Source organism: Haliotis cracherodii, unplaced genomic scaffold, assembly GCF_022045235.1.
Source record: "Haliotis cracherodii isolate W230 unplaced genomic scaffold, xgHalCrac1.p SCAF_26, whole genome shotgun sequence".
Classification (NCBI taxonomy): domain Eukaryota; kingdom Metazoa; phylum Mollusca; class Gastropoda; order Lepetellida; family Haliotidae; genus Haliotis; species Haliotis cracherodii.
The window spans coordinates 5,282,983-5,306,583 of record NW_027266282.1 but is presented as its reverse complement, the minus strand read 5'-3'; the positions used below and the strand labels follow the sequence as shown (position 1 = coordinate 5,306,583).

The window sequence follows — 23,601 nt, the reverse complement described above, 5'->3', positions numbered from 1 at the left end:
CAAAAATTGAACGATTGAAATGTTCAGAGAACGTTGACCAGAACGTCATGGTGTGACGGCCCCTTAAGATGATCGTAACTCCCATTCTTTAACATAGACTTACGATAGTCTTAGTGCTAAGATCGCTTTGTGCAAGTGGGTCAGATGTATTCTGTATGTTGCAGTGCAGAACGCTGGATGTCATGAAGAAATGTTTAAAATTAGAACGCAGTTGTCAATGTTGACATTTATTTTTCGTCCTATTTTCTTGTAAAGAATGAAAAATCAATAAATGTTTTAGCCCTAAACTTATGAGCTCGCGTGGTCCTGCATTCTATTTGAACGCTTTACTTTTAACAGTTGTGTACACTGATTAACTTAAAAGTCCTTAAATTGCATGCCGGGTGCTTTGTTTGTTTGGTTGGTTGTGAGTGTTTGTTGTTTAACGTCACACTCAGCAATATTCCAGCTATGACGGCGTCTGTAAATAATCAAGTCTGGACCAGACAATCCAGCGATTGACATTATGAGCATCGATCTACGCAAATTGGGATACGATGTCATGCATCAACCAAGTCAGCGAGCCTGAACACCCGATACCGTTAGTCGCCTCTTGCGACCGACATACATAGTTTCCTTTTACAGCAAGTATGGGTTGTTGAAGACCTATTCTCTGCACGGATCTTCACGGGTCTGTTGGAGGGGTAGCTTGGGGGTGGTGATCGTGAGACCCCTACACCCAGGTCATTCAGGTTTTATCTGACGGCCTCTATGGTCTAGTGGTAGAACTTCCGCCTGGAGAGTAGAAGGTCCTGACTTCGAGTACGGACTACCGCTTATTTTATAGAGCCAGCCTTCGGAGATACCATGATCCAGTTTAACATGGATACCCCAGTCAAACACAGTATACCGACTCCGAGCCGACCAGTCCTTGTTTTAGCCCTTTCGTACCAAGCGCCAGACAGGGTAACAAGACATACCTTCTTTTAGCGTATTTTATATGACGCGGCTAGAAATGGAGCCCCGAACCTCTACCACTAGACCACTAGAGGCGGTCAGGTAAACCAAGCATCATAATGAAACCACCATTGTTGGATTCCGGCACATTTGAGGGACGCATGTATCCCCCCATGGCCTGGACCACCACAACACTATCCCTCCAAGACCCGTGAAGATCGGGGGTAGAATGGGTCTTCAGCAACCCATGCTTAGCGTAAAAGGTGACAATGCCTTTGGTAAGAGGCGACTTAGGGATCGGGAGGTCAGGCTCGCTGACTTGTATGATGCATGTCAGGTTTCCCAACTGTGCAGATCGAGGCGCATCATGTCAATCACTGAATTGTTTGGTCAAAACTTATTACTTGCAGACCGCCATCATAAACCTGGAATATTGCTGAGTGCGGCGTAAACAACAAATAAACAAAGAAAAAAACATCCAACACACATACACACAAAGAGAGAATGAAGACTTGGCTATTGATCAACAAAGTTTATTACAAGTATTATCTAATAGCACTTTAGCAGCAATCACAGAATGCCTTGCATCAAGGTCACGCAACAATGCTCCATACATAAATTGATTCCAACAAACATTTAACAACCACATGACCACACCTACAGAATTATCTATATCTCATCAAGTTAAATATATTCTACACTTCAACAAGTTACACAGAAACTTGCTATCAGTAACAAAAATCCACCCTAATCTTCCTGGGCTCAAAAAAGCTGGCAGATGTTATATAATAGCCAAAACATGTTACATTTGAGAGTACCTTAAGGTTTAGTCAGGACCCTCTTGCATAAAGCTAAACCTCCATAAATTATTATCAAAGTGGGAGTTAGCACTAAGAGTACTTTGTGAAACTGGGTCCAGATCACTCTTGTTTAAAGGATAAGCCTGACATTCAATATTGCAATTTTTCAAAGTAAAAAATAACATTTAGTGAATCATGTTTAGACTGCATTTTCGCAATTATATTCCAGACTGTTGTTAGTCAATGATATTCCAGACTGTTGTTAGTCAATCATATTCCAGACTGTTGTCGGTCAATCATAGTCCAGACTGTTGCTATTCAATCATATTCCAGACTGTTGTTAGTCAATCATAGTCTAGACAGCTGTTAGTCAATCATATTCCAGACTGTTGCTAGTCAATCATATTCCAGACTGTTGTCGGTCAGTCATAGTCCAGGCTGTTGCTATTCAATCATATTCCAGACTGATGTTGGTCAATCATATTCCAGAGATGTTAGTCAATCATATTCTAGACTTGTTAGTCAATCATATTCCAGACTGTTGATAGTCAATCATATTCCAGACTGTTGCTAGTCAATCATATTCCAGAATGTTGCTAGTCAATCATATTCCAGACTGCTCTTGGTCAATCCTATTCCAGAGTGCTGTTAGTCAGCACTGTTACTAGAGTAACTGTCTTGGGCTTCCTGCTACATGTACATGATCAGTGTAAGCCAGGCTGTATACAACATACCAACCATATATATCACCACATCATTCACTCTCAATCATCATCAATCATCTCAAAACAATAACAAGGCAAAAAGTGAGCAGGGTTCACTTTGACTCCAACATATTTCTATGTTAAAAGAGCAATATTTTCTCAGAAAATCCACCTATCAAAATCAAACTTTTTCACTGCACCTCTCCTATTGGCATAGAAACTGTACACCCAATTGGAAAAGAATCTATTAAGTAGATTTCAAGTTATAGGTCGGATAAATGTTGATGTAAATAAAATTCTACGTTCAAAACATGACAAAAATCATATTGTTTTTCGCAAAAAGACATATCACAAAGAAACTTAGCACTTCTCCTATTAGTATAGAAAGTGTTCCTTAAATTTGAAAAGAACCTATAGAGAAATACTCAAGTTATAGGTTGCACAGATGTTTAAATAAAAAGATTCTAAGTCAAAAAAGAAAGAAAAATAGCTATTTTTTCTGAAAACCCAAATGTTGAAATCAAACTTCTCTGCAGCTCTTGTGTTGTTATAAAAAGTGTTCACCAAGTTTTAAAGAATCTATGCAGTAGTTTTTAAGTTGTAGGTCTCACACAAAATATGCCTTCAGGACAAATGGAATTCCTTGGTATAACTATATACCCCTGTCCTTTTAGGTTGGGGGTATAATTAGAACTTGATATTCAGAGGCCTGAGAAGAATTCTGAGCACTTTTCAGCGAAAGCCTTGAGGAACCCCCATATATGGTCTCCTTTAATGTGGGACCTCCATATATGGTCTTCTTTAAGGTGGGACTCCCATATATGGTCTCCTTTAAGGTGGGACCCCCATATATGGTCTCCTTTCAGGTGGGACTCCCATATATGGTCTCCTTTAATGTGGGACCTCCATATATGGTCTCCTTTAAGGTGGGACCCCCATATATGGTCTCCTTTAAGGTGGGACCCCCATATATGGTCGCCTTTAATGTGGGACCTCCATATATGGTCTTCTTTAAGGTGGGACTCCCATATATGGTCTCCTTTAAGGTGGGACCCCCATATATGGTCTCCTTTAAGGTGGGACTCTCATATATGGTCTCCTTTAAGGTGGGACTCCCATATATGGTCTCCTTTAAGGTGGGACCCCCATATATGGTCTCCTTTCAGGTGGGACTCCCATATATGGTCTCCTTTAAGGTGGGACTCCCATATATGGTCTCCTTTAAGGTGGGAACCCCATATATGGTCTCCTTTAATGAAGGACCTCCATATATGGTCTCCTTTAAGGTGGGACCCCCATATATGGTCGCCTTTAATGTGGGACCTCCATATATGGTCTTCTTTAAGGTGGGACTCCCATATATGGTCTTTAAGGTGGTACTACCATATATGGTCTCCTTTAAGGTGGGACTCCCATATAAGGTCTCCTTTAAAGTGGGACCCCCATATATGGTCTCCTTTAATGTGGGACCTCCATATATGGTCTTCTTTAAGATGGGACTCCCATATATGGTCGCCTTTAATGTGGGACCCCCATACATGGTCTTCTTTAAGGTGGGACTCCCATATATGGTTTTCTTTAAGGTGGGACCTCCATTTATGGTCTTCTTTAAGGTGGGACCGCCATATATATGGTCTTCATTAAGGTGGGACCTCCATATATGGTCTTCACTAAGGTGGTATTCCCATATATGGTCTCCTTTAATGTGGGACTTTCATATATGGTCTTCTTTAAGGTGGGGGCCTCCATATATGGTCTTCTTTAAGGTGGTACTCCCATATATGGTCTTCTTTAAGGTGGTACTCCCATATATGGTCTTCATTAAGGTGGGGGCCTCCATATATGGTCTTCTTTAAGGTTTAAGGTAGGCTGACTGGACTGGTGGATTCGCTCAGCAGAAACAATCCTTGTGTGCACAAGCTCTCCCTGACCGAGGCCACAATTTCTTGACAGAAATATCAATGAATGGTCAACTACCAGACCTAAATTGGACAAAAGCATATTGATGAGATCCCATTTCACATTTTTCATATCAACAGGTTACAGTTACACTAACAGATAAAAAGAAAGGGAGCAGATCTCTTGGGGATATGCAGGCTCTACTGGTTGATTAATAGAGCATGAGAAAGATCATCGTCAATAGTGCTAATTATGTCTCCCTTGGGAGTTATCTCCCTTTGCAAAGTTTGTCACCTGTTCAAAAAATTACCGGTCTGCACTACTTTTTGTCAGTCCTAACTTTCCCCCAACCAAAAAACATGTGAAAATTAGCTGTTTCTAATTCTTTCAACATCATATTCAATGTAATGCGGCATCTCTGAAGTAACTTAGATAGGTCTACATGTCATTCACACAAAGTTCAGTCACAATTTTCTTTTTTTTTTAAATATTTGGATACTAGGTCGCTACAAATAGATGTATATATTAAACCTCAAAGCAAAGCGAAATGTTATTTCTCGCACTAAAAGTAGACAAGGGTAAACCCTAATGGTTACAGACAAGCTGACTTCTTTGAAAAATATACTTACATGAATATTGCCGATGTTTTGTTCAACAACAAAGATTGATATAAGGCAGTGTTAGAAATTGGCACTAGTTCCGTAGTCCTTGCCAACCTGACCAATAGTTAAGGTATCATAAAGACTAGACAAAATTTGCCATTTTACAGTTTGTGCTAAATGTATCATTATGTGTGAGTAGGTTGGGTTTAACGCCGCTCTTATTCAATATTCCAGTTTTATCACGGGTGTCAGCTTAATGTGGGAGGAAAGCCCGAAGTGATGCAGGTCTCAGACGTTTACGACTTTGGTGAAACCCACAAGCACGGAATATTATTATAAGGACTAGTGGAAGAAAAATGTTAGTTTCTACCGCTGTAAGGTACTTTATTTGCCTGTCCACCGGGACTGGCAAACACATGAATTACCAGTCCAAGCCTAATTTTACCTAAATGTAATTACCATAAACGGGATCACTTGTAATTGTGGAACTCTTTCTCTGTGTTTCAAGCCAACTGTTTCAAGCATTTGTCAAGGTTTCTCCTTTGCAATAAGGTCAGAAACGTGCTTACAATATGAACATACTGATATTAATATCCTTTCCTTATGCTTCAGTAAAATAGAGTAAAACAGACATACATTCATACCAAGACTCACATACAAGTGCCTGTTTCCTAACAACAACTCTTGTCCTGTAACGACATTCATACCAAGACATACATACAAGTGCCTGTTTCCTGACAACAACTCTTGTCCTGTAGCAACATTCATACCAAGACATACATACAAGTGCCTGTTTCCTAACAACAACTCCTGTCCTGTAGCAACATTCATACCAAGATATACTGTAAACAGGGAATTTTTTGCGACCTTTTAATTATTGCGAGTTTTGCGAACGAGACTCAATTGCAAAAATTAAAAACGCAAAAATAAGTATAAATAATACATACATACTTTATTCATTGCAACACGTCATCAAATGTTGAAATCATCAACCAGAACCACAAGTTACTCAATAAGTTAAAAACACAAATGAATGCAGAATGGTCACACAATACATCACAAATGACAGTGTAAACAGACCAATCAGTGTCACTGTTACCTCACAGTAATCCTGCCTTCTTCCAACCTCGCTTGATTGCGTCAGTGTCCTTTGCAATTTTGTCCACAATTTTGTTTGCATTCAAACTCACAGTCATGACACTGAGTTTAGTCAATTATTGTATTTGATAATTGGTCGCAATGCCTTCCAGTCAACTTTCCGGCCAACTCAGATTAACTAGCTTCTGAGAGAAGCTGTCTATTGTTTGGTAATCGAGAGGTCATCTCAACACGGCAACTCGCAAAACGCAAAAATATCTCGTCGCAGTATTGTCTTTGGTGTGCTATTCGCAATATTTTAACGCCGCAGAAATAAAGCTGTTTACAGTACATACAAGTGCCTGTTTCCTAACAACAAATCCTGTCCTGTAGCGACATTCATACCAAGACATACATACAAGTGCCTGTTTCCTAACAACAACTCTCGTCCTGTAGCGACATTCATACCAAGACATACATACAAGTGCCTGTTTCCTGACAACAACTCTTGTCCTGTAGCGACATTCATACCAAGACATACATACAAGTACCTGTTTCCTAACCCTTCATCACACGGTCTATTAACTATGAATTTCACATCATATATTTCAAAAGCAGTTCCCAAGCAGTACACACTTTATTCTATGGTTATGTATACAGGCAAACTACTTGGGTGCAAACGATGTCCTCTTTAGGAAGAGTGAGCTGAAGTCATTGAGGCTGGGTTTAGGGGCGAGTCCAAGCATGATGGAGAGTCGGGCTGCCAGGCTGGCTGGCTTGGCCATCTGCAGCTCCTCGTCCTTCATAACCTGGGACAAGAAAACAACAATAAACATCAGGTTTAGGTGAAATGGGGTTTAACGTCCCGTCCAAGATTATTGCACTTATGTAGGTGAGATGAAATGGGGTTTAACGTCACATCCTTAGTTATTGCACTTATGTAGGTGAGGTGAAATGGGGTTTAACGTCATGTCCTAAATTATTGCACTTATGTAGGTGTCATTTCCATAGTGCCAGCCCACTGAGATACCATGCGCCAGTTTAACATGAATGCCCACTCACTCACAGTATACTGACTCCGAGCTGATCAGTCCATGTTTTAGGCAGGGTAACAACAAATACCATGTTTTAACGTCTATTGGAATGATGCGGCTAGGTATCAAACCCCAGACCTTCCGCTCTCCAACCCACAGCACTGTAGCTCCAATGGTTATGTAGTCAACAGTTTGAAATGTCAACAAAGACAGCCACTTAACAAAAGTTGTTGTGAGCACTGATATTCAAATATTTTTAGCATTTACACTGAAAGGGAAATTCTAAGACTAAAATCTAACACTAAAATCACTAATGATCCAAGAGGAAGGGCAAATTAAGGTCGAAATTTCAAATATTGTGAAAAAAACAACAACATGTTGAGACCTTCCAACTACACAAAAAAACTACTGAAAAAAATGGATTGGGCAATAACCATAAGAGGTTTCAGGGTTATTAAAATGGTTACCTGGCGGCCATATTGAAATTACGGTTTTCATGCCTTGAACAAATTTGAACCCCCTCATAATGACAAACGTGAGTGAGTTGGGTCACAACATCGTCCTTTTTAACAGTATTCCAGTTACAACACAGTATGTCAGTTTGATGTCGTAGGAAAGCCCAAAGTGATGCAGGTCTAAGACATTTACCACTTTGTTAAAAGCCCAAAGTGATGCAGGTCTAAGACATTTACCACTTTGTTAAAAGCCCAAAGTGATGCAGGTCTCAGACATTTACCACTTTGTTAAAAGCCACGAACACAAGTATAATGCTGACCAACCTAGAAACATAGTCGTGGCGAACCGGGATTAGAACCCATGATAACAGGTGTCTGGCGTGCCCAAGGGACACAACTCTGCACAGCGAAATTCCAGCACTCTAGATGACTGGGCTACCCATGTCTCCCTGCTTGAGTGAGTGAGTGAGTGAATGATGCTCTACACTGCAGTAGCAGTCAGTTATCAAGCCTGAACCACTGTGAAACAATCACCATGCTTGTCGTAAGAGTTCACTAACAGGATTGGGTGGTCAGGCTCGCTGGCTTCGTTGATGCATATCATCATATCCTAATTGTATGGATTGATGCTCATGATATCAATCACTTGATTATATGGTCCAGGCTCGATTATTTGAAAATGAAAGGAAATATTGCAAACAAACAAACAAAAAGACACAATGATAATTCAGCCAAAGACTTGCATAATACAATTTATATTCCTAATATTTGATCTATACTATTCAAATGAAGTTAAAGAACACCAGATTCTTTCCTATCACTATAGTTAAACCCATCAAGCTATATCTTTAACTTCTTTTGAGTAGTATATATGAAGATATTTATCTGGGGTCTGTTCCACAAAGCTATCAAAGCGCTGAGGTGATCGCAACTTAAACACTGACTTATGACTGTCTTTGCCCAGCGAACAATTTGTGGAACAGTCGACATTAATACAAGTACTTCCAATGGAGCCTCCCTCTCTCCATCTACTCACCCGGTCGACCCGGTGTTTATGGACAAAGCCATCAGAGCCAACAGTGAATATGGAAAACCCATCGTGCCACCTGCAACCACAGAAACAACACTTGAGAACATCATCGATGAATATGAAATACAGCGTTCAAAAATAGCAACTGAAATCATGAGGCTGAAGTGTTGTGCAGAGATCCTTGCTTTTCTATTATTAAGATTCCCCAAATTAAAGGTCTTCGCCATTTCAAGGACTCATTGACGCCCATGCTTAATTTCAACAATCTCATTAAAATTAGATCTTTTACTCCGATATTATACCTCTGCATCAAGATCTGACGAGGTGGTGAAGTGAGGTGATATTGGGTTTAACGTCGCGTCCAAGTGAGTGAGTGAGTGAGTTTGGTTTAACGCCGCTTTTAGCAATATTCCAGCAATATCACGGCGGGGGACACCAGAAATGGGCTTCACACATTGTACCCATGTCGGGATTCGAACCCTGGTCTTCGGCATGACGAGCGAACGCTTTAACCACTAGGTTACTCGACCGCCCCTTCGCGTCCAAGATTATTGCACTTATATAGCGAGGTGCATGCACGTGTGTGAGTGTGTGTGGCTGCTTGGACTAGTCCGGACTGATGCTGATTTATAGTGCTAGCCCACTGAGATACCATGCCGCAGTTTAACATGAATACCCCACTCAGACACAGTATACTGACTCCGAGCCGACCAGTCCTTGTTTTAGCTACTTAATGCCGAGCGCCAGACAGGGTAACAACAAGTACCATCTTTTAACATCTTTTGGTATGACGCAGTCGGGGATCAAACCCCAGACCTTCCGCTCTCCGGGCGGACGCTCTTCCACTAGACCACGGAGGCAGTGAGAGCTCCACTGGAGATTCTTGAGTGAAAATCCAGCTGATGATTTTATCCTCTGGAGCTGTCCTCACATCTTCACACAGAGAGGGCCTTTTTTATACCGCACTCAGCAATATTCCAGCTATGAGTCTGTAAATATTCAAATCTGGACCAGATTATCAAGTGATTGACATCATGAGCATCAATCAACGTAATTGGGATACAATGACCTGCATCAGCCCCCCTCTGTATATTGAACCACCCAATCGTCACAAGCCCACAAGAATGTGATCCAAGGAACCTTTTTTCCCCGAGGGGTCATTGTCAGGCAGCAGCTACCCTCACTGCTGCACTTACTCTGAATTAGCATCTCGGTTTTTCCGATAGTTCCACGGCATGAACTTCCAGATGAGAAGCGTCTTGAGCTGTGGCAGACCGCTGATCCGCCATCGGATGCGGACTGTCCCGTCCTCGGGGTGATGGGTGATCTTCAGCACACTGAACTGAGCGTGGGCGTACATGAAGTGTGTCAGGATGCGGATCTTCGTCACCTGGGTCACGTAGGCTGTTATTCCCCTGAAGAAATGCAAATAAGAACATTTCCATTCACTGAGAATGATTTACATTTCACACCACACAACAACTCATTCTTAAACAAGGGCAAAAGTGAGCGTGGCTCACTAATTCCCCCTGACCTGCCTAGTGTGTCAGTAGTTTCAAATTAAATAATGGATAGGGTAAGGGTTTGAAAAATTAATAAAAAAATGAAAAATTAATGAAAGAATATTTTGATTTTGACTGCACCCATCCATATTACACAGATTATATGTACTAAGTTTGAGATGAATCCACTGAATAGTTTAAGAGAAATCGCGGGGACAAAGTTTTCGAAGGACGGACGGAAGGAACCTTGGTATAACTAATAAACCATCCGTATGAATAATGAGTATGGTGTTGCACCGCTTTTGTTTTAGCAATATTTCAGCAGTATCATGGTGAGGAGCCCCAGAAGTAAACTTCAGGCATTGTACCCATGTGACTTAAAAAACTCAGGGCTTTGGCGTGACGAGTGACGGATTTAACCACCAGGCTACCCCACAGCCCCATTCGTGAAAACAAAGTATTCTTAAAATATACAAAAACTACTTAAAATTCTCACCAAGTCCCTGAATTATGACATAAACATACAGAAAACAGGACATTTTAGTTGCAAAGCAGATTTCCTAAACACAGAGTAGACTGTTTATGAGAACGTAGTAATATTTTCCCCGCAAAGCTTATCATAAACTCCCGAAATAGAACACAAATTCAATAAATCATACTAAATCTTTCTGACAGGCTCCACATTTCCAAACATGTTAAGTCTGCCATGTATGAACTTTATTTCTTCATGCAAAGGTTGATCTTTCGGAGGCAAGAGTGTCCACTAGCCTATATCGAAGTCTAGTTTTCACCCTTGCTCTTTCAAGGACCTTCACACAAAGTGATAGTCCAATCAGAACATTTTACAAAGTCAACATTTCTGTTTCTCTGAGGCCAGTCATTGCGTGTTGAATTTACACTGAAATTACTGAGATGGAGTGCTATTTTTAGACAACCCATGCTGAGCGTTTCATGTTTTTGTGATGTGCAGTGAGTCACCTTAGAAATCAAAATTTTTAGTCCGCTAGTTCTTATAATGATAACACATAGCAAAACCCTTAAATGTGGCAAGTTTCTACTGGTCCTTATGATACCTTAACTTTTGGGCAGTTCGGCAAGGACTATAGGACTAGTGCCAGTTTCTTACACTGGTGATACTTGTAGCATGTGAGTTTCTACTACTGTAAGAGAGAAATGGGGAGGCAGAGCTGCAGATAAGCTGCATATTTGTGTAAAATACCCAAAAAAACTATTCAAATCCCAATTACCTTGAGTACAGAAACACACACATTAAATGAAAAACTCAAATGTATAAAAACAGCACTCGTAAATAGTATACTAATTCCCAATTAAGCTTTTTCAGCATGCATACAAAGGAGCTAATTTCCAAAACACAATTACGAGTTAATTTACTTTCAAAGTCAAGCCTATATATTTAGAACAGTTATATACATCTAAAACATTATTTCATTTTTTTTTTACATCTTAAAAATTTTACTCTTTGGAGGAAAACTCCAATAGAGTGATAAATAGATGAGTGAAAAAATATTGGTTACCCGATGAAAAATGACCAGGTCATTTTCAATGGCAGTCACAATCTTTGTGAAGCCATCCTGAATAAGCGTGAGTGAGTGAGTTGGGTTTAACGCCGCTTTTAACAGTATTCCAGTTATATCGCGGCGTGTCAGCTTACTGTGGGAGGAAAGCCCGAAGTGAGGCATGTCTCAGGCGTTTACCACTTCGGTGAAACCCACAAGACGGGTATGGTGCTGACAAACCTAGAAACATAATTGGGGTGAACCAGGATTCAAACCCACAATCATAGGTTTCTGGTGTGTCAAGAAAAGTCAGCTGGAAATGGCCAAGTGAAAACTAGACTTTGATATAGGCTAGTGGACACTCTTGCCTTGGGAATGGCAGAGGATTTCGTTACAGAATCAGAGTTGTGTCCCTTGGTTACCCAAGTCCACAGCCTGTGAGTTTCCATTTACTTGGATTAAGATCCTTGGTCTGTCATCCCTAACCCATGTAACCCTGTCAGTCTGTGTTTGTAGTTCCACAGAACTGCTGACATAGTCACAGTATCGATGACCTGAATGCCTCACCCCCACAGACATAATAAGTTAGCCACCCATCCTCTAAGATATACTTGTGTTACAGGTACAATGTCTTCACAACACTAGTTGGTCGGTCAACAAAACTCATGACGAGATTGACGACAGCATGTAGATAATCAAGTCTGAACCAATCAAATCCAATGATTGATATTATGAGCAACAATGGATTTCAACCTGCATATTTCGGTCGACTGCAGGATTTGCAAAACATGTACCATCAACTGGGCATCAACAGATATTTTCCAAATCTTTTCATGTCTTTAATTAAAGTGCTCAAGTAATTTGGGCAAGTCATTTTGTTTGAAGTCAATGCAAGTAATATGAGAGGTGGAATCTGATTGGTCAATGAGGGACATAGAAGCTACATAACTAGTAATAGACACTGGTGGTGCTACAATCAGGCCACAAAATTCCAGTGTAGTTCGGTAAGGGTGAAAACTGGACTTTTTAGAGTCAGTTAACGCCTGGCCCTGGGAAGATGCCCCAAGAGAGAGATACACCATGTTTAATGATAATAACACAACACGTAGCCATGTGGAAGAATTCCATGAATGGATACCCTCTAACTTTCCATCGTGGACATGAGAAAATCATTGGCGCCGCATTCAAATTAAGACCAAATCGTAAGCAGTCTTGTTTTACTTAAGGGGCAGTACGTAGACGGAAGTGTGTGCCTGGTGTGTTCTAAAATAATGCACGAAATAATTATTGAGCGTGACGTCACATGCCTGATTCAATTCTCAAACCAACACAATAGAGCTCTGCACAGCGAAGCCTACAACGCAAGTGCTGCGCAGAGTTAACTGGCTTCAGTCATGTTTCATATTAGTGGCAAACTGAAGAGAAAGCTTGTGTGTTTTTCTTACGGATGAGTAACAAAATACTAACAAGATGAGAAACCAGTGTTTATCAAATGCAAATCCTAGATGACAATACTAATATGCATCTGATTTATGAAGCCAATCACTCTTCTATTGAGAGTTTAGTGTGGCCAGCCTAGTACCTCTGCCATCGTACCATCGTCACATCCTACACAGTCTATTCATGTGTTTTTCGTTTACATTTTGGACGATATAAACTTTCACTAAAAAAATATCCCTAAACATGCAAAAAACTATTTCAAATGCTCTCATATAAACTCTATGGAAAGCAAGTCAATTTGATTTTGTTTGTTTGGTGTTTAACGCCGCACTCAGCAATATTCCAGCTATATGACGGCGGTCTGTAAATAATCGAGTCTGGACCAGACAATCCAGTGATTGACATCATGAACATCAATCCACGCAATTGGGATAGGATGACATGCATCAACCAAGTCAGAGAGCCTGACCACCCGATCCCGTTAGTCCCCTTTTATGACAAGCAAAGTCACCGTTTACAGCAAGCATGGGTTGCTGAATACCTATTCTACCCCGAATGTTCACAGGTATCACTTTGATGTGTAAAGCTATGTTGCCATGCTCCTCACTGTTACAGTTGTAGTAGTATATCTATATAATTATTCAAAACAATATGTAAAGCGTACCAAAAGGTTTGCATTGGACCCCTCTGTTCTAATTTCAGAATAAGTGTTTGTTTACGAACAAGAGGAAAGTCTGGTCATGTGATGTACCAGCTCCACCCACCATGCGGCCACTGGAGCAGAATATTCGGTTGCGGAATATGGCGAGCAGTGCAGAGTAAGCTCAGAGGTTATCGGCTATTGATGACAAACAAATTTTACAACGGTCGATGTCCTGTCCCTTAAGTCTTGATGAGATTTCCTGAACACTGCATTTGATAAGCATGATTATTTCATGTAATTACCCTGGTCATGCTGGTACAGGTTAACAAAACAAAGTCATGGTTACCATGGTTACTGGCAACACAAATATCATCAAGCAACTCAATCACTGAAGCAACTTACTGAGTTGAAACATTTTTCCCAAAGTAATTGTTCTCGAATATTATGTCTTTATGATAAATCCTGTAGTCTTGCTTTGATTTCAAGAAATCTGGCAACTGAAAAAGAAGAGGAAGTTTATTATCACAAAGACAATTTACCATAGCAGTAACCATGGTTTTGTGTTGATTGACAGTTTGTTGTTTAATGCTGCACTCAGCAATATTCCAGCTATGTGATGGCAGTAACCATGTTAACAACAGAACATCGATCATATCAATCATATTCACGATAATACTAACAATAATTGAAAGTCATCTCTCAATAAATGTTCTGCAATGTAGGAAAGGTGGAAACCCATAACAATATGTCAACAAGTTCATCATCATGATCATGTTCATAAACACGATAATCATTCATGTAAATTCACTTTTAGCATAATCATGATATTCATTCATGTAAATTCACTTTTAGCATAATCATGATAATCATTTATCTAAATTCACTTTTAGCATAATCATGATAATATTTCATGTAAATTCACTTTTAGCATAATCATGATAATCATTTATCTAAATTCACTTTTAGCATAATCATGATAATATTTCATGTAAATTCACTTTTAGCATAATCATGATAATCATTCATGTAAATTCACTTTTAGCATAATCATGATAATCATTCATGTAAATTCACTTTAAGCATAATCATGATAATCATGATAATGATGAGCACATAGAAATTTACTTACTATTTATTTCTTAACATATGTTGTTGAACACTGGAGTCAGCAATATTCCAGCTTTATCACAGTAGCCTCGATATAATAGAGTCTGGACAAGGCAAACCAGTGAACGATATTCAGAGCAACGTTCAAACTGCCTGAACACATTGACCTGCTATCAACCATGTCACACAGGGTTAGAACTTCTCACCAGCCCGGGGTTTGTACAAATCCCTGATGTGGCAGAGGTTTCCCAATTAGCCAATTTAACATCACAAAGACATTATCTTGACCTGAGCAAGTGAAGCTTTTGAGTTCAGACCTAACCCTGTCCCTGAGCTTGACAACCTGGTTACTCATTCGTCACAACCTAGCCCCTTTCCGTAACCTGCAAGAAGACATGTCCCCCTATCGATGAATGTTATGTGCGAAAATACGACACCAAACCAATCAGAATGCTTGGTTGGTTGGTTTGTTGTTTAACGCCGCACTCAGCAATATTCCAGCTATATGACGGCGGTCTGTAAATAATCGAGTCTGGACCAGACAATCCAGTGATTGATATCATGAGCATCGATCCACGCAATTGAGATCGATGACATTCATCAACCAAGTCAGCGAGCCTGACCACTCGATCCCGTAAGTCGCCTTTTACGGCAAAGTTGACAATTGTTTTAGCTATGCCCGTTTGCGCTAAGACAGAACCCGGTCGCAAAAATGGCCATGAGAGGGGCACGAGTCGCTATTCGGCTTGTCCCGGAATAACACGAGTTGGTCACGAATGCCGGTTACTGAGCATGCTGGGTCTATTCAAACCCAGGCTCCCCACAGGGATTTACTAGGTTAAACATGTTAAACTTGATAAAAACATATGGTCAACAAGAACTCTAGATAAGCTTTCGGTTATTTGGGAATTTTACCCAAAGGTTTGATTTTGATTGGGTATCCACAATTTTTAGTGGGTTGTCATTTTCTTTTTACACACATGTTTCTGGACATTTGGGTGTTTTAGTTAAATGCTTGAAATCTGTATGCTTGGTGTGCCTTCCAAAGCCCAGATGCTGGTACGAAAAATGCTAGTTCTCATTTTCTGACAAGAGCGACAACACAATCACGTTTCATTGTCTTTACACCTATATATCAGCCAAGGATATTTATACATTCATCTATTGTCTTTTTTGACACATAGTTACCGTCATGCTTTTTCCATGCATTAGAGTTGGTGACAGAGAAGATAACTTCACTCAAATTAGTACCCAAAACTCACTCTGACAAACAACACTTCTCAATCAATTCATCAAGAATACCTCTACCTAACTTATCATTGGGATAAGAACTCTTTCCAATGCTGAGATAGCTTGAAATTTTGTTTTGACCCGTTAGCGACTGCGTTCGACACTTGGTCATTGGGCGCTATTGTTATAAGCACCAATCAGCGGCTTTTTAAGATATACATGATATAGGCACGATATATTTGAGTCGCACATGTTTTTCTGAATGTAACAAACAATTGGTAAATGTTATTTTGCGATCGGCTGACCCGCAATCGTTTTATCTAACAGTTGTAATGTACCACTTGTTTTATTTCAGTAGCATATTTATATTTTTGTCGCATATTTGATACGCTGGGGATTTGATTTGTCTGCATATTTCAGTTTATTTAAAGCATATTTTATGCAAATACGCAGCTGATGTAGAACTCTGGTCAACTCTTGTCACTGATTATCCCACTTCGCCTGAGGAAACAAGTTGATCATCATGATTAATGCCTGACAAAATACTCACAGTTCGTTCGAAAAAGTTATGAACAACAAGCAGCTGCTCCTCCGATGGCCCTTGACCTTGACCTTTGTTTGCCTCATCCCCAGCTCCATCACAAAACACTGTGTGGACATCAGGCAAGGACTGACAGCTAATGTTCACGGTGTTCATATGGCTAACATTGTCCTGTAGTACTGTTACGTCATGATTTTCATGACTAATAATGTCCCTAGACATCCCCTGTGACCTGTTTTTGTTGCTTTCAAAAGCAAGAATGTCATCCTCTGAGTATGAAACAGCCTTGACGAATTCAGCGATGCACTGATTTTCCGCTTTTTCAACAACATTGCTCTTACTATGACCCTGAAACAGGTTTTCAAGGTCAGTCAAGGTCATCGGCAAGAAACCGTTTTCCAGACTTATTTCAGGTAAACAAGCCTTTCGTCCCTCCAATGACCTTGTTCCTTGGTCTGAAGGGCAAAGACATGACCTTGACCCGCATTGACAATTTTGGCTGAACTTTTCACCATCTTGAAAACCAATGTTATAAACTGACAACAACAAGCTAGATAGTGTGTCACTATGAAGTGACCTTGACTTGTCTTCTGATGACTTTGACCGAACTGTATTCTGTTGAAGCTTTGTCATATACAGATGTTTATCATGCAGTGAGGCTTTCTTACATACAGATGCTGGACAGGTTTTCTGAAAGGATCAAGAAGCAGTTATCAATTGGATACCGTACACAAATCTGGGGATGAAAGTTCATTGCCATTCCGAATCTGCCAATCTCTTAGACAATAAATCCAATGTACACATTCAAAAGTTTTATATCTCAACTAGAATATTTGACAGATAACCTAGTGATGCAATACTAACTTTTAACTCTCTCAACAGGATTGAAATTATAATATTATGTCTACTGCCTTAACATATGAGAGTTGTGTGTTCGGATTGAAACTAGACCTGATTTTAGTTCAGACACCCTGTCCACATGACAAATGGGGTTAACCCTGTAAGCTAGATGACAAGTCACAGATGACATCTGTGGAATGACTCCATGGCAAGAAATGTTATAGTTTGGCTAGCTATTAAAATATGTGAGTGAGCAAGTTTGGTTTAACCCCTCTTTGACAAATATTTCAGATGTAGGATGGCGTTTCAGCTTGATGTCACAGCAAATCCAAAAGTGATTCAGGTCTTATGACATTTACCACTTTGGTAAAACCCATTGGCATGCATGATGCTGACAATTCGAACCCACGATCTTGGGTGCTAAATAAGTAAAGAATAAATTGGTAAATGTGACAACACATTGTGCAAATTAGACCTGAAAGGATGTATTACTAAAAGCCACTTATTACATCGACGATGCTGACTGGCGGACAAAAACTATACGAAACATGTGAATGACATCATAGACATTCAAGACTTGACGGAATGACTGCACATGGTCTGACAAGGTAATCTGTTGACATCTTTAATAACATGTCTCGAAGTACACACCTTGTGTAAATAGTATTCGTATAATGCAAAATGTTATCTCATTATTGATTTGTGTTACAAATATAAGAACTGATCGATGCTGAAAGGAAACACGAGAGGTCATGCCTCTGCAAAGTCAGCGACTGAGATTTGGATTGATTGACCGACTCTTACATAAACATGTTCTGTAGAAGGATCGGCTTGTCTTCGTTCAAAAACTTTGTCATCAGCCTGAGTTGCAAAGGGTAGAGCCCTGATTTTTGACAGTTTGAATAGATTATGATTTGAAAGTCGAACGTGAAATGCCATTTTTCGGGCACACTTGCATGCTCTTCTCCGAAAGCAGACAAACCGGATGTCAAAGTCACCCACGTTCACATGCGCACAACTGATTGAGACTGGTCCTCTGCTCTAAATGCTTCGCCCAAGCCAGCATTGTGTAGCATAAGTGAGCGTGCGCAACAGAGGCAGGAGACCAGTCTAATTACTAATTCTATTTCCCGTAAAACATATTCTAGTCAAGGGAAATTCTGTGGCACTCTACTGAATTCACGCTTAAACATTATCACTCACAAAAGATGAAACCATACATCAAATTCCACTTACAGGGAAGGAGGGGGTGGTGGTGGTGGTGGTTGTGTGTGTGTGTGTGTGTGGGGGGGGGGGGGGGGGGGGGGGGGGGTATTCGAAAGCAACCATATAATTACTGAATTACAAATGGTATCGGGTGTTGATTTTGGATAAGCAAAGGCAGAGACCATATAATAGATTATATGGTCTCTGGCAAAGGGAGGGACTGGGTGTAACATGACAATCAGGACATGATGGCGATGTATATTGTAAGTCGTCAGACGACATGGAGACGTGGAGACGTTGGAGATGGCTTGACAAGTAATGGGTCATGCCACACGATTTGTCAAACGTTCGTTTATACGGCGTGGCATGCTCCGAATCAATCTCCCTATGATATTTTGAGGGTGTCTTGCGAATGGCCCAGTTCGGCTGACGTAGCGGGTGGCCTCTGAGGCCGGCGAACACATCCTTCGATCATGTCACGGACGTGCTCTATGGGAGAAAGGTCAGGACTCATGGCTGGCCATTGGTATCTGGTAATGTTTTGCTGCTGGAGGTGAGTGAGTGAGTGAGTACGGTTTAACGCTATATCGCGGCGTGTCAGCTTAATGTGGGAGGAAAGCCCGAGGTGATGCAGGTCACAGACGTTTACCACTTCGGTGAAACCCACGAGCACGGGTATGGTGCTGACAAACCTAGAAACATAATCGGGCCGAACCGGGATTCGAACCCACAATCATAGGTTTCTGGCGTGCCCAAGGGACGCAACTCTGTACAGCGAATCGCGGCGCCTTAGACGACTGGGCCACCCATTCCCCCGCTGCTTGAGGTTGTCACTTGTAAGAGCACATCCCACTGCATGAGGAACCAGATCATTTCGTACCCCAGTAGTTTTGTATCTCTTGTGTCCTTTCGTGACTTGGAAGTATTGTATCTTACGGGTCGTTTTTTGGTAACCAAGTTGTTTAGATGAAGGCTTTTTTTACAAGGACGGGAATGTCTGCTATTACCTGACAAAAAAGGTCAGCTGGCTTTAGTCATAGTTTTAGTATACACGTGACACCCCATGTAGAGAATAGGTAATCAGCAACCCATGTTTGCCGTAAAAGGCGACTATGCTCGTCGTAAGAGATGACTAACGGGATTGGGTGGTCAGGCTCGCTGACTTGGTTGATGCATGTCATGGTATCCCAAATGCGTGGATCGATGTTCATGATGAACAACAAACAGACACAGTTTTAGAAGTAACCAAGAGGTGCAATCTCATTAAAATCAGATCTTAGTTCTCGCTGTGGCTAAACAAAGATCTGAGGACATCCCATTACGGGTCACGTCAGGCCGACCTAGCGAGAACTTTGACCGACCAATGGAATGACCAATCAGAAGGCAGTTTTCTCGTGCTTTACGGCACAAATTTCAAATTGGCGACTACGCTTCGAAACATATTTTGACAAATTCTCGATTACAAATTTGAAACCTGAACAAAAAACCCATTCTGGAATGGCTAATAGATGGGCTGGATTGTATGGACTCACCCGTAACTATCGTTCGGAATAAAGTTTCCGAGATTGCATGATTAGAAATCACATTCCGACTGTCACTTTCATAATCTGGTAAGCGACGCACTGAATGGTCGGATGAAAGGTCGTTCTGACGTGACCCTTAATGGGGTGTCTTCAGATCTTTGTTTAGCGGTAGCGAGAACTAAGGTCTGATTTTAATGAGATTGCCAAGAGGTTCCTATTAAAACACCGAAACAGTACCTGCCGTGCCAATGAATATGGATACATTTTGTAACATTTTTACATTGGACTTGTCTCCAATCATAATAATTTCATGTAACGTTTTTATGAAATTGAATTTGTGAAATTGTTAACCACAAATAGATGTATTATAATACATAAGCAGTCTGGGGAACGAAACGACAGGGGAGTTAATGCACTGACTGGGATATGTTGTTTGTTGTTTTGTTGTTTAATGCCGCACTCAGCAATATTCCAGCTATATGACGGCGGTCTGTATATAATCGAGTCTGGACCAGCTAATCCACTTATTTATATCATTAGCATCGATCCACGCCAATGGGATTGATGACTTGCATCAACCAAGTCAGCGAGCCTGACCACCCGATCCCGTTAGTCGCCTCTTACGACAAGCATGGGTCGCTGAAGACTTTTTCTACCCCGGACCTTCACGGTTCGACTGGAATATGAATGACACGGGACCCTGAATCAGACCGCGTCATCATAATCATAAATGAATGTTGTTTATCGGCGCAGACATTCAACAACATTCCCTCTTTATAACGGATTCGTGTAAGTAATGGAATCTTGAACAAGCTAACGCGTGGTCGAAAGCATGAACATCTATCCACGTCATCCGGGAACGCTGATACGCCATCAGCAATATCACCGATCCTGGTCATCTGATGCCTATTGATCAACTGTTTGTGTTGGTTCTTACGACAAACACTGGATCTTTACGTCGTAAATGCTGCGTGTAATATGTTACAGTGTTTAACGAGGAACAAAATGAAAGAAGGCAAGGAAATCTGATATCGTTTTCGTCTGGTCTATTTAGTTTTGTTTTAACGCGGTTGGGTTTCAGCCTAATGCAAAAAATAATATCTGAAACGAAAATAATTTTCATTTCATGTAACGAACAACCTTTATATACCAATTGTTAACCGGTTCGTTTAAGATCTAGTAATTTATATAATACCAGCGAGTAGGCGTAAGAATATAGTAGACAAAAACATGCCACGTACTTTCTCGCGAGACTTGTTTCACTTCTGACATGGCAGGCCAGAATGAAAACATTAAAATGACAGCCTCAAAGTAATTGAATATACAGTCTTCCATTAATAAAGACCGGTAATCCCACGACCCGGTTGGTTAGGAGAAACATGGATCGACAACATACAGTCATGTTTGTGATGTTTATTGCTGTTGTAATAATTTTACTTGATGATTCTGCTTTGGCCTTGTCATCGACAGAAAAGAACAGCGTGAAGTAAGTCATTATGGTTATGAAAATATTCGTAACGATTTAAAAAGTCATTACCATTATGTAATGTGATATTGTGTGATTTAAAATGAAATACGCTCATGTATCAGCTTATCGTGAACTAGAACAGTGCCTCCACTTATAGATGAAATGTGATACAATAGTTAACATGTTTTTGATTAAAATTGAAAAAAGTGTCAAATATACTATTTTGTCATAAGGTAGGCATGTAACTATGCATGGTTCTTGTCTTCAAAGACTGTGTACAAACAGTGGAAAAATTGGTAAACTAGTTTCATGATGACGAGAGCCATTGCTCGTCGATACAACTCAAGCATGTTTTGTAGTTATCATTGTCATGTTAACTCAAGAGGTGCCATGCATCATGATGGATTGAGGAACAGGTGCCTCATAACATTTTTTACCAAAAGGGGGTTTGGAGTTATTAGAAGAGGACTGGGGTACTTAGGTCGAAAGTAATAGAATTTTGTCAACATATCTCATGATTATGACTTACGCACAACCTACATCTATATATTACAATAGTCATTGTATTAGCGTCAGGTCCAATTAGTGCCTTCTAACAGTGTATGACCAACCACCAGACCAACTGAGAGTAACCTTATAAGGCAAAACCAAGTTATTTACTTTTCTTATGGAACCTGTCAGTCAAGTTTTTCCCTTTCCCAAATTTCATGATTTTACCATATTCACCATTATTAAAAATTGAAGGTTTCGCTCGTTAAAACCATTCGCAGTCAGTTTTGTGACTTGCCAGCAGTAATGATTATGTGTTCATTTTGGGAAAGTATCTAAATGTTTGCGTATATAATCATGATAATATGCACCCCTTATACAGCATGTATATTTCTACATATTTGTATTTTCTGTAAAACCCCTTTTGGGATTCAGGTTTAGAATAGGTCTTCAGCGACCAGCCTACCTTTAGAATACATTACCACAAACATTTTAAGCAATCAACAATACCCTATGAAGTAATTTGTAGTATTTTGTAGCCATTCACACCAGCGAAACAATGCCCTGTGACGTCAGGGGTCATCGAATGTGCATCCCAGTGATCTATCATAGCTGTATACAATATCATTGAATACGCCCAAAGATGTTGAGAGTTTTGAATATTTGTTTACTTAATATAGCCTGCAGTGGCACATTTTATAGCAAGCACTAGTTTTATTCAATATATTTTTTATTTCTTTTTTTGTTAATAATTCAAGTGGCTAAAATGGCTGTAATGGGAACTAATATACATATATTATTTTTTCAGTTTATTCATTTTCATTATTATGCACAAGAATGCAGTTTATTAGGTATATTATATCGGCACTGAACACATCCAAATGTCACTGGTGTTAGCATGTTTAATCAAGGTGCTCACCTGATCGGATCCACTTCATGAAGTAAGACCCATTTTATCACAATATCGATCTTCATTATCGATCAGATTGTCTTGACCAGGCCAAGCAATTTTATTTGAAGCAAGTGCAAGTGAAATGAGAGATGGAATCTGATCACTTGGAGGGACATAATCTGAAATAGCCACTGGTGGCACTACAATCGAGCCGCATAATTCCAGCCTATTTCAGCAAGGGTGGAAACTGGACTTTGTCAGTCAGTTAACTCCCTTGCCTCGGGAAGATGACCTGCCTGTAGAACAGCGTTAGAAATTGGCACTAGTCCTGTAGTCCTTACCAAACTGCCCAATGGTAAAGGTATACTAAGGACTAGTAGAAATTGCCCTGGTTTAAGGATTTTGCTATATGTTATCATTGTAAGGATTAGTAGACAAAAACTGTTAGATTCTAACCCTGTAGAACATGTCAGAATGTTTAGCATGTAGAGGGAATTTGCCTTCCTGTCAGTTAAGTTCATAATTTGTTGTCATGATTATTAAGATTTAATTCTGTAAACATGGTAAATGTTCGTATTTGCATGATTTATGATTACATTTTCTTCTCTTGCAGATTAAAAGTATTAGAGATGTTCGACCATGCTTATGGCTCTTATATGGTAAGTA

The 23,601-nt window shown here is 40.2% G+C and overlaps 2 protein-coding genes across 3 annotated transcripts in view; one reads left to right on the top strand and one right to left on the bottom strand.

Annotated features, from left to right (window-relative positions):
* Positions 1–1,490: 1,490 nt before the first annotated feature.
* On the bottom strand, positions 1,491–18,379 carry LOC139473005 (uncharacterized). Its single transcript, XM_071255504.1, has 6 exons — positions 18,162–18,379; positions 16,527–17,207; positions 14,042–14,136; positions 9,734–9,952; positions 8,544–8,613; positions 1,491–6,827 (listed from the first exon to the last, which is right to left on the bottom strand). The coding sequence occupies exons 1-6, from the start codon at positions 18,294–18,296 to the stop codon at positions 6,684–6,686; spliced, it is 1,344 nt and encodes a 447-aa protein (XP_071111605.1). The 5' UTR covers positions 18,297–18,379; the 3' UTR covers positions 1,491–6,683.
* Positions 18,380–21,355: 2,976 nt separating this feature from the next.
* LOC139472966 (ER degradation-enhancing alpha-mannosidase-like protein 3) overlaps positions 21,356–23,601 on the top strand; it is a 47,543-nt gene continuing 45,297 nt past the window's right edge. For both annotated transcript variants that reach the window (XM_071255454.1, XM_071255453.1), the window contains exons 1-2: positions 21,356–21,572; positions 23,549–23,594. In XM_071255454.1, coding sequence (XP_071111555.1) covers positions 21,466–21,572; positions 23,549–23,594 — 153 coding nt within the window. In that variant the 5' untranslated portion in view covers positions 21,356–21,465. The remainder of the gene's footprint in view (positions 21,573–23,548; positions 23,595–23,601) is intronic.